General features: G+C 47.2%; 3 protein-coding genes, 1 long non-coding RNA gene and 1 other non-coding gene across 6 annotated transcripts in view; 4 read left to right on the top strand and 1 right to left on the bottom strand.

Moving 5' to 3' along the window:
- Positions 1-1,697, top strand: part of UBN2 (ubinuclein 2) — a 46,288-nt gene extending 44,591 nt beyond the window's left edge. The window contains exon 17 of the mRNA XM_051636913.1: positions 705-1,697. Coding sequence (XP_051492873.1) covers positions 705-754 — 50 coding nt within the window. The 3' untranslated portion in view covers positions 755-1,697. The remainder of the gene's footprint in view (positions 1-704) is intronic.
- Positions 1,698-10,353: 8,656 nt separating this feature from the next.
- Positions 10,354-10,426, top strand: TRNAR-CCU (transfer RNA arginine (anticodon CCU)). The gene has a single exon. It is a non-coding gene; the product is annotated as a tRNA-Arg (tRNA).
- A 372-nt stretch (positions 10,427-10,798) lies between these two features.
- On the top strand, positions 10,799-11,482 carry FMC1 (formation of mitochondrial complex V assembly factor 1 homolog). The gene is made up of 2 exons (XM_051637408.1): positions 10,799-11,096; positions 11,231-11,482. Exons 1-2 carry the CDS (start codon positions 10,959-10,961, stop codon positions 11,423-11,425), a joined length of 333 nt encoding a protein of 110 aa, XP_051493368.1. The 5' UTR covers positions 10,799-10,958; the 3' UTR covers positions 11,426-11,482.
- A 1,355-nt stretch (positions 11,483-12,837) lies between these two features.
- Positions 12,838-14,513, bottom strand: LOC127392933 (uncharacterized). The gene is made up of 2 exons (XR_007891372.1): positions 14,197-14,513; positions 12,838-14,102 (listed from the first exon to the last, which is right to left on the bottom strand). It is a non-coding gene; the product is annotated as an uncharacterized LOC127392933 (long non-coding RNA).
- Positions 14,514-14,811: 298 nt separating this feature from the next.
- LUC7L2 (LUC7 like 2, pre-mRNA splicing factor) overlaps positions 14,812-15,477 on the top strand; it is a 38,629-nt gene continuing 37,963 nt past the window's right edge. The window contains exon 1 of one of the 2 annotated variants that reach the window (XM_051637072.1): positions 14,812-15,163. In XM_051637072.1, the coding sequence (XP_051493032.1) occupies positions 15,103-15,163 (61 nt within the window). In that variant the 5' untranslated portion in view covers positions 14,812-15,102. The remainder of the gene's footprint in view (positions 15,164-15,477) is intronic. The other variant, XM_051637102.1, reaches the window with a different exon arrangement.

Raw genomic sequence — 15,477 nt, 5'->3', positions numbered from 1 at the left:
TTCTTATAAAGGGGTGTGTGTGTGTGAACAGTGTGACAGTTGCTAATGAAATATCTGGCTTTCCTGGGTATTTTATCCTTGATAAGAGTTGCATGTTTTGATTGAGAAGCTTGAAGTAGAATATCTCCTTAAGTCTTAGAGCTAAAAAACCACCAGGAAGCTTTAGAAGGTGCAGTTTACAGTGTACTCTTTCTTCTGCCACGTGTAGTGTGTTCTTTTTGTCAGAAGAGGGAACAGGAAGGGTGGCAGTGGCTTGGGGGGTTTCTTCATCCTGTTCTCAGTCCTCAGCACCAAAAAACCGAGCAGAGTTGCTCTAAGAGGCTGTGAAAACAGACCAATTTAATATATTTGGTACAACCTTACTTTTTGGCACAGTGACTGTCATGTGTTGAATTCTAAAAATGCTTTATTAAAATTGAAAGGCTTCTCAAAAAATGCTTGATTCTTAAATTTTTTTCAGTATCCCAAGCTGCAAAGTCAATCTTCAGAAAGATGGTATCTTTTTGGTCTGATTTCAACAGTGCTATTTCTAATAAATGAACTACAGAGAATATGCAGTCTTGCTACCCTGTAAAGACAGTGTACCTTTTGGTGATGCTGAAGCTGAACATGCCAAATTCCTGTCTTTTTTGCTGTAAGTTATAAAAATAAAACTTCACTCATGCTTTTATTCTTCCCTTTCTTTTCCTATTTCTACACCACAGATGGAGGCCAAAGTAAAGGGGACACTAAGTTACAGCGGAAAAACCAGTGACTTCTGGACAAGCAAGGGAGCTGAAGCAGTTCTGGTTGGCTGACAGAATCTGCCCAGTTGGGAAAGTGCTTATTGTCACAGGGCTGCTGTTTCTGTCGATGTTTACATATTCTGATCCCAAGCACTGTGGTGAGAGGAAGAAGAAAAAGAGAACAATACTTGATCAAAGAGAGAAGGAAAAGGAGGACTGGTCCTCCTGGTCATGCAGACTGGTCTTAGTTTGATCTTGCCTAAAGAAACAAGCTTTTTTAATCTGCTCTGATTGGCTTTTAAGAGAAATTGATCGTCAAACCCACAGCAGCACAAACATTTTTTTCTGGGTTATGTCCAATGAAGAGTTGAAAGCATGAGAGGAGCTAGGGTAGGTTTCTCCATCTGTTGTGTAAGGTGGAACAGTCCACCTCATTAGTTCCCAAAGTGCCCAGTATAAGTTTATGCGTAGGTCCTGAGTATGGTTGTGGACCAAAGGTTATGTAGAATAGAGGTGGTGCTGGGATACTTTGCATTAAAATTAAACCTTTATACAAATACGATTTCTGATATGGACATTTTTCCAGCTTTACAAGGCTTTAGGGAGCCTAAAAATACAGTCTAATTGGAGAGTTGTCTTCAAAAACAGATCTGGTACATTGAGATGTAAGACAAAGACTACTGGGAAATCCCTTGCTCCTTGTTTGGTATTTTTCTAATATAAAGATTCTTGCATAGGGGAGGAAAGGGATGGAAAATTTTCCATTTACCTGAAAAGGAAACCCATGTTTTATTGGCTGGGCTAGCATTTCCGACGTCTCGTTTTTTGGGGGTTTTTTGTTAAAGACACACTTTTTATTTGTTTTCAGTCTTTCCATTTGTTAAACTCTTTTCCTTGTGCTTATCTGCTGCTAAAATTAAGAAATGTTCTGTTCATGTATCTCATAATACACAACCAGTTCTTTACTCATTAGAGATCTTCCTCATCTTTCATCTAACTCCTCCCAAAAGCCATGCATTATACTGACATGCTAGTTAAAGCTGATTGTGACCTATTGCAGAGACAGGTGAATACTGCTTCAGGCATTAGCCAAAGAGGAGTCGTTCAAAAGCGACCAGAGGTGCCTTCTCTTCTAGGGGCTGAATGGGTTGTCTCCAGCATTTCTAGCCCCTGCTGGCCTGGAAGTTCCTGACCTGAACTCTTCCTTACATGGTAGCACAAGATTTCAAAGCTGGCTTTTTGGGGTTTGGTGTTTTGTGGGGTTTTTTTATAGTAATACATCGACTGGTTCATTTATAAGGTTAGGAAGTACCCAGCACGTGTTGCACTTTCAACACTAGGACAGAATTTTGCTGTTGAGTCCCTTGCGTTTTCAGATAAAAATTGAGAATGGCAGAAACTGAAGTAAGTCATAGGGGAAAGGAGCAAATAAAATAGTATGAGGCCCTTCTCCCTCAACCCTGAAACATTCCATTGGTCAGAGATGCTGAAATTCCTAGTAGCTAGTCTTTCCAGTAGTTTGATTTGAGATTGAACCAGTGACTATTGGTTATCTCATACCTTCCAGAGAGACTTTGACCCATGGGTAATGAACCTTTAATGTTTTTTCTAGATTAACTTATAGCTTTCAGGTTTCTTTTACATGTGATTTATTTTTCTTAGACCAGACAACAATTTCTTTTCTATTTAGAGCTCATTTTAATTTTATATAAATATATATACGTGAATTTAAAATAATATATATTGTATATTTAGTATAAAAATGTTGGGTTGAGCTCAGCAATAAATGTTTTTGCACAACACTTCTGTGAAAGACAGATTGAATTAAAGATGCATTAGTTCATTAATTTCACTCCACAGCATCTGCCAATTAAATGCTTTTTAGCTAGTGCTAATGTTTTGTATGTGGTGTGTTGATTAGATAAGCTTGCATCTCCATCATCAAGGTTATTTAGAGTTGCAACATACATTCTAGCATTTGTAATACTGTCAAATTTGTCATTCTGTCAAAATACTGAAAACTACAACGCAAGCTTTACCTGATTGGGTTTTTTCCTTTTTTTCTCCAGCAAGGGTTGTAGGAAGACAACTTTTGTTTTTTGAGGCATAAGAGTTCTTGCAGGATCATAATTTTCTGAACTGTCAAACCAGGTAACTTTTTTAACAATAGCTAAGGGAGTGGCAGCAGTGAGCCATCAGGCAGCAATATGTTTAAGACCCTGTCCTAAGAGAGTTCTACCTCTTCTATGTTTTCCTCATCAAGGCATCTCTTTGGAATTGGCATCTTTTGCCATCATATTTAATGAAATTTTAGATTTGGAGACTTGGAGGCCTTTAATTACAGCACAAATTTCCTTTCAACATTCCTCTCTTCCTCGAAGTATGACTGCCTCATCTTCAGTTGAGGAGTATCCTCTCTAAATCTTGAGGGTAGGAGTAGTCCTGTATGTGTGGCCTGTTGAGCTTCTCAATCTTGGGAAAACAAGTAGTACCCATTGTGGAAACAGGTAGTAGGATGATGAGAATAAAGATGACCATACATTGTTCGTCAAGTCGGTGCAGACATCCTCCCGGAGGGTAACTGTTTCCAGTCATTAAGCTCCTGAGCTTCTTTGGAATTGGCAACATAGCGATGAAAGAGTCCGCATTCCCTGTTCCCTGCTCTCCCTGGTTAAACCTAGCAAGGCCAAATCAAAGGAAATAATAGGGTGGCTCCCAGAAACCTTTGTAGGTAGCATAAACAGGATGGGGAAGTGAAAAGATTTCTGCAATGTCCAAATGTGAAATTAGGTTAATGTTTTACTCTTTCCTGCACAGCAGCTCTTCTAGAGACGTTTTCCCACAGGTTTTTACTACTTATTAAGGGCCTTTGTTAATAACTAAACTGAAGTTGTACATACTAAATAACCCTCAGTATTCACAAGCAATAAGAAAGCCAAGTAGAGCTGTCTTTTTCAGACAGCAGGGGCTGAACTTGGTTTGGGGACTGTGTATGAGCTAACATGTCAAGCTCGCTGAAAGCCCCAAACAACACAAGCAATAATTTCAAACACAGGTTTTAGATGTTTAAACTGTTTGGGTAATATTTTCTGCTACATGATCCAAAGTCCCAAAAGTTGTGGTAGCTATTTTAAATCTTTTTGAGATACTTACAAAGAAAGAAGAGAGACTAGATGAAAAACAGGCTGCAGAGTTTCCTGATACCTTGGACTATAACTGCAGTGTTTTCCCACTCCAAGATGCAAATGGCTTAAATCACTTTGTCCAGCCTTCTCTGTTGATTTGAAATACATGACTACTACCAATCAACTAAGTCACAACTGTGGATGCTGTGGGTTTCACATCTGTTTTCTGCTAATCAGAGGTAACTTCAATTACCTGGGTTCTGCTTCTTGTTTGAATCCGATCAGAGTTGTCTGATGCACAGATTTGGGGGTGGGACAGGTGCCAAGAGCCTGTTTCCTTCCCACAGCCCCATCACCTGACCGTTCCTCCACACTCCTTCTCCACTTGGTGCAAGACCCATGAGGACATGAGAACAGAAAAATCCTGCAACTCTCCCAAGCTGCCATCAGTTGTGTGAACCATTAACCCTCTGGGAGTCACTTTGGACTCCAACTAACTTATCACATTTGCTGCTACATTCGTAAAATGAACTTTTGGCTGTATTTATTAGCAAATTTTAATCTAGTTTACAGTTTGTTTGGTTTTCTTTTGAGTAGTTTTTACCCACAGATGGTTTAGAAGTGTTTGGGTGTTTGGGTTGGGTTTTTTTGGAGTGAATTGGTGAAGGCACAGTGGTCCCTTTTCTGCTTCTGTTTTGGATTTTTTTTTGAAGATGGCATTGCAGGGAAAACCTGTAGCCACATCAAGCTGTGGAAGGCTTCCTCCCACACCCTAACTCTCATCTTTTACTGAATCAGGGGGGAAATAATTAAAGGGACACTTGCTTTTTGTTTGTGTTTGTTTTGGTATTTTTCCCCATAAAATGAACCAGAAGATGAAAGCAGTAGGTAAATGACTGATTAGTTATCACTTTATGCAATTTTTATTTTATAGAAATCTTTTAAAGTTTGGTAGATTTTGATTGGTCCTAGCTCTGGTGAAATTGCTGTTATCCTCCATGACTTACTTGATTCAGGCCTTTGTCCTTTGTTTAAGTGCCTTTTTTTTTTTTTCTTTTAATTTCCCTACCCTCTTTAAAAACTGTTCTCAGAGATCCTGAAGTGCTAGAAGGCATTTTGGAGGAAAATCTTAAGCTTGCCAAAATGGCTTTATGCTGTTAAACTATTTTTTTTCCTTTTGTAAAGAAAAAAAAAAGTGTGTAATGTGTGTAATTTCATAGCTGCTGTACCATGGCATTGGTTCTGTGTGCTTGTGCATTCTCTCTCTCACACTGACATGTACGTGCACATACACATACACCAGTATTCCTGAGAAACCTGTTCATCCTTCTACACTCTCCTGGCTCTGTTAAATGCTTTATTGAAAGGTGAAGGTTTGTGCAAAGATGGCAGTACAATAAAAGAGTGTATGTGTGAGTGTGCGTAAATGTGCATGAGAGAAAGGAAGTGGCTAATGGGAATGAAACTTCTGTGCATTTCTCTCTGAAGGTTTTAAATTTGGATCTTAATTAGGTCATGAGTAAAACATGATGGGCCCTTTCTAGCAACCTTAGTAAATACTGGACCACTTCACACAATTACTGAGTCTGAGGCAAAGGTGTTTGGCTGACAACCCCAAGGAACTGGAAGGGGAAAGGTTAAAATGGAAGCTTGCAACACGTTTGAGTTAAAATTAATTGCAAGGAATCTTGTGTGTGGCTAGTAACACCTGCTTGACACCAGGTATTGCAAGGAGTCTCATGTTTTCCAAAGTTATGCTTGATACCGTGCTTCATATGTAAGAAAACTTGGTAAAACATGAAGAGTGCAGCTGCTAATTGAAGTTAAAACCTGGCTATGCTTCACATGCTGCCTAAATTTATCATGAAGTACTTTTGTACTCTGTTTATTGAGATTTCATTAATAGTTTTGTTTTCTTGAAATAATGAACAGTAAGTTCACATGTTGCTAGCTGCAAATGAACCCTCATAATAGTGTGTGCTTGTTTCCTTGTTCTCTGACAAAATTAGCAATCTGCAATAGATCATGTAGCAATTTTAACAATTCTGTGCTGAGGATCTAGCTTGTGATTATTATAAACACGCATACCTGAAATTAGCAATTAACTTGTTGGCCAAATGCTAAACTTAAGGTAACACGTGTATGCATCACTAGACTGTGCTCATTCTGTCATGTTTTTCCACCTGGGGAAGATCTGATTTTGGGTTGCAATATGAAAAGGAAGCATATACTTTCCAGAATGGCAATGGAAGGAGGAGTCCTTCATAGGTGGAAAACCCATCTAGAGAGCAGAAACTAATATATGAAATACAACATGTTCCTGTGGTAGAGAATAGACGAACTGCTGTTTCAGTTCTTACCTTGTCTTCACATGTTTGAATGAATCTGTTTATGTAGAATAAGCCACAGGCGGCTTTCTTCTACTGAACTAATGGTGCCCATGTTTATGTAGAATAAGCCACAGGCGGCTTTCTTCTACTGAACTAATGGTGCCCATCAAAGAAAGGACTATTGCTGCTTGCTCAGCTGGTTGGAGCAATAGTGAGGGTGCTTCTTAATCTGCTTTGAGTGCATCAGCGAAGTTACTTCAGTGGAGTTTGCCACATCCACCTGTGGCTGTAAGCTGAGCTAACCTGGCTCTTCTGTTGCTGCTGTTGTTTTAATTCATTTTAGGCATACATGCTCTTTATCCTAGGCTGATCATGAGATGAGGAATCTGCATGTGGTGTTGGGGGTTGACTGTTGCAGTCTTTTTTAACAAATGCAGCTGTTGTGAAAATCTATGTCTGTCTACTGCTTAAGAAATCACTGCCAAAACAAGCAGCCAAAAGCGTGCTTGCTGGGCCACTGGAAAGATAACCATTGTGTAGGAGAAAGCTTTGTTTGTAGAAACTTCTGGTGTGGCTTCATCATCCTTTTTCTATGACCTGGTGATCCCTTGCTGCTGTAATAGCCTTTTGGGGCCATAGAAAGCCCTGCTGCTGCTATGACTTATGCTGAGAGATCAGCACGGCCTGGAACTGGCCCAAAACTGGGGAAGTACAAAGATTCCCTACAGCTGTTTTTGCACACTCCTCATAAATAAAACTGTGCTAATCTTGTCAGTAGTCAAGGATATAGGTCTGTATTTTGTAGCCATTTTTGACAGCTATAATTCTACAGAGCAACTCTGGAAAAAAAAAAAAACAACAAAACAACAACAACAACAACAACAAAAAACATGTTTTGTATGTAAAAGTGAATTTCAGTCTCTTCTCTTGCTGTCATCTCCTGCTTAAATAATAACCATTAACTACTAAGTTTTTATGGTGAAGGTAATCCAAAGCAAGCAGTGTACACTGTTTGACTCCTGTCATGTTCAATACTAAGGGGTTTTGGTTTGGGATTTTTTTTTTTTTTTGCCTAGCACTGTGTGCAGATGTGTTTAATCAACAGGTGGTTGTCTGATAATGTCTAGTATCAAGAGAAAAAGGGAGGGAGAGAATAAAGCAAAACCAGTCAGGGGATACCAGCATCACAGGCCAAACCAAGTTGCTGCTGAGGCAGACAGAACTTCTTTGAGACTTACCAGATTTCACCAGAGGACCCTGGGGACGGGGGGGGAAAAACTTTCTTGTGCTCTCAGCTTTTTCCAGATAAGGCCTTAGTTTTGATTAGTAGTCACTAATATCAACTATGCAGATAAGTATTTACGTGTTTCAGTGTTACATGCATTCCTTCCCCCAGCTACCCCTCTTAACACATGTTGACATTTTACCCAAAGAAAACTGAGTATTTTTTTTAATGTCTGTACTGCAGAAAATTTTTTTGCTATCATGGAGAAAGAAATTTGTATTTTTAAAAAGAAACCCTTTCACTGATGCAACACCTAGTGTCAAGTGTCATGAAGTTGCTTTGAGAGGGAAGCTAAAATCACCTCTTGTGACAGATTTTGGTCTGAGAGGTTGTTTTAGGGGTTTTTTTCTTAGAATATTCAGCTCTTCAAATTGATTTAAGAAGCAGCAATGTTTTTTAATGTACAGATTGCATTTGAGGAGAAACTAATGAGACATTCCAGGTTTCCTTCCAGTATCAGAAGTGAATAAAATCCATTTTTCACTGAAATGAAGTTGCTTCTAAACAAGGAGAGTTATTGACTACACAGTAGCTGGATCTCTAAATAAAAGCTAAATTGCTATCCCCAGGTATTTCTCACCGATCTTTCAGTCTTCTTGTCTGTAACTACCAATAACAATTTAGCTCAGAGGTGAGAACTGTAGTGTTTGTTTTGTTGCTGGTGATTCCATCATGTAGCAATTAGTGCCATGTTCTTGCATAGTTCTCAAGATCTATACTGGGAAATAGATGGAGAAATTTTATTTTTTGACTACTGTTTAAAAAAAATTACCAAATTTACTACTTTTTACCCCCAAAAGTCTACTGAGCAGCATTATATTTTAGCAGTTATCTTGTACCCTTGTTATGTGATTTGTCTTGTCTTTATTTTTACTGAAGGTTAGAAGCATTTAATGAGTAATCCTTAAAATGTTGGCATTCTCTAGCTTAGTCAGGTGCCTATAATAAAAGGGCGTCTGTGATGACAACTTCTGATGATACAAAAGCATTGTGTTTAGAATATCTCATTGGAAAAAAAAAAGGTGTGGGTGCAAGTCCCTTTAGTTCTGCCTAGTGAAGAGGCTCAGTCAAGACCAGAGCATCCAGGTACCTGCCTGCAAAGCTAATGGTAGTGGAGACCATCCACTGACACAGGCTTGGCCTCAGTATCCTTTGTTTGGTGTAACTTTTGGTATATATATATATTAGCAAGTTTGGATACAGCTAGCTTAACTCTTACCTGACTTGCTGTGATCCCCAAGACAACAAAAGGCTGAGAAGCAGATGGACAAAGTGTTTTCCTGCCTTTCGCGAGGTAGCTCAGAACAAACAGCTGGCCCAGGGCTTTGTTACAAATGTTAAATCACAGCTAGAATTCTTTGTGTTCCACTGCTTCAAACAGAGGAATGCACAGTTACAAAACTGTCCGAGCTGGTGATTCCTGTGATGCTTTACTCAGTCCAGCCTGGATTTGTACAAGGTCACCTTCCTCCTTTTAGTACTCATAGGGCTTAGTGACGAGGAGAGGATCCTAGCAGCCGAGTGCTTGCCTGATGAGCTCTCCAGAGAAACTCCCCTGTGGAATGCTCCCCTCTTGTGACAACAAGCCTGAACAACCAAATGCAGCTGCAGCTGGGTGGTTAGCACCACTTTCATTTGGATTTTTAGGGAGGTGTGTTCCAATGACTTCAAGGGATACTGTGTTTTGAATTTGTGATTTCTTTCCTCTCTCCTTATAAAACTGGACCTGAACACAAGTTTTGAGTTGTTGGGTTTTTTTGTAATAATCTCAGGACCTGAAAGATTGTAGCATTTAGTGTGTCTTAAAAATGATGTACTGTACCAGCCATGGATTTTGTAAATACACCTGTCTCCCTTTTTTGTATTTTAATTTTGTAAAAGTGTGTAAGGCTCTTTGCCAGAGGAACTGGTGCCTGCTTGATTTCCATCCTGAACTGAAGCAGGAAAAGGAAGAAGCTGCTGCCACAAAAGCCTGCACCAGTTCCAAATGTGTATATTGTTCTGGTCAGTTCAATGGTCAGTTAGTCTCTTGTTAGTTGGGAAGCTGGTTTGTTCTGCTGCACATTCCCAGTTGTGGCTCACAGAGCCCTATCAGGGAGACTAATTTTAACTCTCTTCTCTGTGACTACTTGATGTTTTCACTCCTTCCAGATACTCAGGTTTGTTATCCCTGAGGTGTTTTCAGAGGTCGGGACTCTTGGCCCTCTGCAAGAAAAGCTGGAGAGCATTTCTCATTTTACCAGCGCTTCGGTCCAAACACAGTAATAGGGTTTGTTTCCTGCTCACCTTGCCGATGATGTCACCTCTACCTCTTCCGCAAGGGACTTGCCCTTTTATTTTCTGTTGTCCTGAAAGGAGTGCAAAGACTTTTTTGGCAGCAGACTTTGCTCTGGGATCCAGCCTTGCCCGCAGAACTCCCTGTTCTGCAGGAGGAGCCTTACTCGGTTCGGCGTAGCTGTTCCCTGTCCGTGACCGCGACAGGCTTTTTTTCATGAGTGTACTTTTCTTTTTTCTGTGTCATGTGTCTGTGCTGTATTGAATAAAGAGGAATGTACATACTAGCCCCGCCTCTGTGGTTTTTCACAAAAAAAAAAAGATCTGGAAGAGCTGGGAGTTGAAGGGTTGATGTTGAGGGCTGTTAATTGTGGGGGGAGAGGGAGGGTGTTAACTGGTTTTGGCTTGGGGGGTGAGTTGGGAGAGATGTTTGGCTGGCCGTGGGGGGTTGGGGGGGGGGGGGGGGGGCGCAGTTACAGCCTCGCACCGACACCCCCCCCGCCCAGCCCGGGCCTGCTCCCCCGCCCCGCCTCGCGCTCCCGGCGGGCCGCGCGCCCAGGGCGCGGGGCGGAGCGAGAGTAAAGAACCTACCCTGGGAGGAGGCTCCTGCGGCAGCCCCAGTGGCCTAATGGATAAGGCATTGGCCTCCTAAGCCAGGGATTGTGGGTTCGAGTCCCATCTGGGGTGGGTAATATTTTATTGTAATTTTGGGTTTTTTTGGCACCTGAAAACAATCCCCGGGGCTGCCGCCACGCGCAGGGCCCACGCTTCGCCAGCGCCGGCCTCGAGCAGCGGGGGCTGCGTCTCCCGGGGCTCCTCAGCCTCCCTCGTGGGCTCCAACGATGGCTTGAGGACCGCAGACCTCAGACACAAACCGGCGCTGGGGGCCACGGCCCAGCCGGGCTGGCCCGCAGCGGGGCCGCCCTCCCGCTGCCTCCAGCTGATCCCGCTCCGGGACCTGCCCTCACGCCGCGCACCGGTGGATCTTCCCCCGCGCCGGGCGGGCGGGCGGGGCGGGACGCGCGCAGGGGCCTCGCCTCGCCGCTCGACCTTCGGCCCTTGACCCCGCCGGCTGCGGGGGGCGGCGGGGCGGGGTGTAGGGGAAGGCGGTGGCGCCGCTCGGCAGCCCGCTCTGCTGCCGGCCTGAGCAGCTCCGCCGCCCCGCCCCGCGCCGAGGGCCCGGGGGGGCAGCCCGCGGGGCTCGCTCGGCGGGCGGAAGATGGCGGCGCTGGGCTCGCCCCTGCGCACCCTGCGCGGGCTGCTGCGGGAGCTCCGCCACGCCGGCAGCCGGGCGGGCCGCCCCTACCGCCAGATGCCGGCCTACCAGCACGTCCTGGCCGCCTTCCGCGCCCACCGGGTACGCGCGGGGCCCCGCTCGCCCTCTCCCACCCTCCCGCCTCCTCCTCCCCCCCGAGGAGGTGGTGATGGCGGCGGCCGCCGCGGGCCGGGGGGCCGGGTGAAACCTGCGGGGCTTGTTCCCTCCCCTCGCAGGTGACCAGCGAGAAGCTGTGCCGGGCCCAGCAGGAGCTGCACTTCCAGGCCGCCACCTACCTCTGCCTGCTGCGCAGCGTCCGGGAGCACGCCGCGCTCCACCGGGAGTACCACGGCAAGGGCGAGCGCTCCCCCGAGGAGGTTGCCGGCCTGGTGGGCTTCAGGCTGCCTCAGCAGCCGGGAGGAAAGGGCTGAGACGGTCCTGCTGCGCACGCTATTTATTCTTGAATAAACACGCCAAAATGAGCGACACAGGCTGCGTTGTTTTGCTTGTCGTAAGTTGCGGTGTGGAAGAGCCGTAGCGGGGAGTCCCTGCCGGTGTCCCCGCACCAGAGCCCCCTCCTCCCCTCGGCACGGACGCGGGGTGGAACAGGGACTCTCCCTCCCCAGGCTGGGGGAACGGCCGTGCGAGGCGGGGAAAGCAACAACATGCACTGCTGAACTTGCCCGAGCTGGTTGCAAGGGCGGTTGGTTCCCCCCCTCCATCAGAATCTGTAGGGGAGAGAATGTGCCTTAGGTTTAAGATGGGATTTTTTCCAGGCACGTTGTGTGTGTGTGTGTAAAAATTCAGAGAATACTACTATTTAATGAATTCTGTTGTCTCTCAGTGTCTCGGAGCCGCTGACTCTGCTCCTGTGGGCTTCCCGTGCTATTCTTACATACTGTGACTCTCAGGAAAAGAAGTGAGCTGGTGACTGCCAGTTACACTAGATAAACAAACCCGGCTGCCATTTTCTCGCTTGTCTTGCAGTCTGGAGCACAAAGTGTCGTTTTATAAGAAAATAAATACTGGCTTGGATTGTTGCTGTTCTGCTCTCAGGAGAGGGTTCGATTGTGTGCAAGATACCTGAGAAATCTGTGATAAGGATGATTTACAATGCCTAAAAATGTGCGACTTGTTTGCATGGGGGAGGAGCTGTAAGCAAGGCTAACAAAAGAGGTCTTGTTTATTTTTACTACTGGGGAAAACAAAGTATTCTGTCAGAAAAAAAACACTGCAAATAGAATTACATCATTATATGTTCTCCTTCCCCCGTATTTAAAATTGAAGAAAGTTTAATTCCACAAGTATAGTGAACAGGCACAACAGATCCTTAAAACTGGGGAGATCTCGGCTACCTAGGAAATACAAGGAGATGTGAATGACAACTTTTACATTTCTGTAGACAAAAACATCTGGTTTTCAATTCTTAGAAAAGTCACAGTAGTTAAACTGGTGTTTTCTGGGAAAATTGTTGATATCTGGTGGGAAGGTACCAACCTGTTTGCAGCTCATTAGGTGAACCTTATACCCTTAGAATGGCAGTGATGTATTTGTTGTTTTGAGTGTAGTGCAGCTGCTCATTCTGTAATTTACTTTCCAGGTGGAGTAGAGGTTTGCTCACAGTCTCTATATTGCTCCAGAAGAAAAAGAAATGACTGAGAGAAACAAGTTCTGGAAGAAACTGAAATTCAGCCAGAAATAGATGGAAAAGGCAATCTTTGCCATTTGAAAAGTACCTAAAGCTAAAGGTTGTATGGTGTAGGTACAAATAATAGAATTTATCCATTTCACCTAAACAAACTAAGGTACTAAAGATAAAAAAATTAACCAGTATCTGTATCTCTCCAGTTACTTTGCCTTTAATCCAAAGTAATGTAATGACTAACAGAAGTAAATGTATATGTTAAATCACAGCCAGGACGTGTTCTGAGTGTCTGAGGAGCACTGGGTAGGGAATCTTTTCCTTATTACAAATTGCTCCTGCCCGAATGCAACATCTCTGCAAGTCCTTGTGAAATCCAGATATTTGGGGGAGGTTGCTGGCTTTTCTCAATTACTTTTCATGTTCTCTTTTATATTAAGCTAATCTCAGAAGTTTAACACGGCCCTGGTTGTGGACAGCCAGAGCTGATCCTGGTGACGGTCACTGACGGCTTTTCGGCACTAGATGGCAACACCACGGTTAAGGAAGAGAGTCACAAAATGCAGGCGTTAGGATGGACAGAAATTGTGACCACCATGGAATAGTTTTGGTTGGAAAAAACATCTTTAAGATCATCCAAGTCCAGCCGTTAACGCAGCACTGCAGAGTCCACCAGCAAACCATATTCCTAAGCACCACATCTACATTTCTGTTAAACACCTCCAGGGTTGATGACTCAACCACTTCCCTGGGCAGCCTATTGCAGTGCCTGACAACCCTTTCGGTGAAGAAATTTTTCCTAATATCCAATATAAACCTCCAGTGGTACAACTTGAGCCCATTTGTCTTTTCCCATCACGTGTTACTTGAAAGCAGAGACCCACTCCCACCTCCTTACAACCTCCTTTCGGGTAGTCAGTTGTAGAGACTGATAAGGTCTCCCCCCTCGGCCTCCTTTTCTCCAGGCTAAACAACCCCAGCTCCCTCAGCCGCTCCTCCTAGGTGAGACTTGTACTCCAGATCCTTTACCAGCTTCATTGTTCTTCTCTGGACTCGCTCCAGCACCTCAGTGTCCTTGCAGTGAGGAGCCCAGAACTGCACAAAGCACTGGAGGTGTGGCCTCACCCATGCAGGGTGCAGGAGTACAGGGGGACAATCGCTGCCCTGCTCCTGCTGGCCACACTACAGGCCAGGATGCTGTGGCCTTCTTGGTCACCTGGGCACACCGCTGGCTCACATTCAGCCAGCTGTCGACCAATACCCTCAGGTCCTTTTCCACTGGGAAATATTTGGTTGGTTTTTGTTTGTTGTGTGTTTGCTTTTTCCCCCGAGACTGGGCCTCGGTGCTCTGTAAGCAGAATTAGCTGCCACACGTAACGATACCTTCAGTTTGGAGGAAGGTTCTCTACCAAGTGGGTACTGCAGCAGCTTTTCTCACCAGGGCAACCAGAACAGCACTTGGCAGCCTGGGGTAAAACAGAGCCATTTAAAAACGTCAGTTCAGTACCGGAGCTACTTTTAAGAAGCGCCTTCCGTCAGCACTAGCCCCGGTGTACGTACCCACTCGCCCTGCTCCAACCTAGCCCAGCCGCACTGGCGCACCCACGCGTGTCACAGCTCGCCGCGCTCGCTGCCTGGGCGACCAGCGACGCGCAGGGGCGCCTGCCCGGGCCCCCGCCGCTGGGCCGCAGGAGGCGCCCGTCGCGCAGCTCCCTCCTCCCGCTCCGCGTCCCATCAGCTCGGCCACGTGCTTGGGCACACCGGGACCAGCCCTCGCGAAGCTGTTACGGTCGGGTTTTCCCTCAGGGAGGAGGGAGCCCGGGACAGGCCCGGACACCGCCCGGCTCCAGCTCCCGGGCCCCCCCCGGTCTCCCCAGGCCGCTCCGCCCTCCCCCCCCCCCCCCCCCGAGGCCGCTCCCAGCGGACCAGGCCGCGCCGCCGCTGACGCCAGGCCTGTGACGTCACGGGCTCCGCGGGGCCGGCCGGCCAATCAGCGCGCCCCAGGGGCCCGGGGCGGCGAGCGGCTCGGCAGCCCAATCAGGGGCCGGGCCGCGCGCTGCGTCCCCGGCCGGACGCCGCGGGTCCTGGCCAATCAGCGGGCGCCAGGGCCCGGCCGCGCTGACGTCGCGGAGCGGACGCAGGGGCCCAGGGCGCGTGCGCGCGGGTTTCCGTTACCGCTGGCGCGCGCGCGTGGCAGGCGTGAGAGGAAGCGGGAGTGAGCGGCGGGGGGAGGGGCGGGAGGGGCGGCGGCACCGAGCCCCGCGCGCGGCAGGCTTCCCGCCCCGCCTTCCACCGGGAGCGCGAGGCAGAGGCAGCGCCCGCTTGCCCCCTCCGCGGCGCCGGGGGAGCGGCTCCGCCCGGGCCCGCCAGTGACGCGAGGGGCAGGGCCGAGCGCTGCGCCTCGGGCCTTGCAGGCCGCTGTCGGCGTGACTCGGCCGGGCCGGGCCGGCACCCTGCGCGCTCAAGATGTCGGCGCAAGCCCAGATGCGCGCCATGCTGGACCAGCTCATGGGCACGTCCCGGGACGGTAAGTGCCCCCCGGCCGGGGCGGGGGAGGGGAGGAGAGGGCGGAGTCGCTGGAGCCCCTGAGGTCACGGCGGTACCGGGCAGGCCGGCCGTTCGTTCACCGTGATTGGCAGGCCCGGGGCCCGCTCGCCCACCCCTGCCGGCAGGGCGGGGCCTGCCGAGGCCGTAGGTCGGCGGCGGGGCGGGGGCCTTGGCGCCGCCGCCCCCCGGAGCTCGGAGGAGCGGGGCGCCGCCTTGCCCCGCCTTGCCCCGCCGAGCTGCCAGCGCCAGCCGTTGTCCGGGCAGCGGAAGGCCCGGCTGCGGTTTCAGATCCGC

This window comes from Apus apus, chromosome 1 (genome assembly GCF_020740795.1).
Source record: "Apus apus isolate bApuApu2 chromosome 1, bApuApu2.pri.cur, whole genome shotgun sequence".
In the NCBI taxonomy this organism is placed as follows: Eukaryota; Metazoa; Chordata; class Aves; order Apodiformes; family Apodidae; genus Apus; species Apus apus.
The sequence above is the reverse complement of the archived record's forward strand: the minus strand, read 5'-3'. Positions and strand labels throughout refer to the sequence as shown.

Excerpts from the sequence above, each read along its gene's own strand:
- FMC1 (XM_051637408.1), top strand. The coding sequence starts at position 10,959 with ATGGCGGCGCTGGGCTCGCCCCTGCGCACCCTGCGCGGGCTGCTGCGG. Across the intron at positions 11,097-11,230 it reads CCGCCTTCCGCGCCCACCGG|GTGACCAGCGAGAAGCTGTG; the intron begins GTACGCGCGGGG and ends CTCCCCTCGCAG.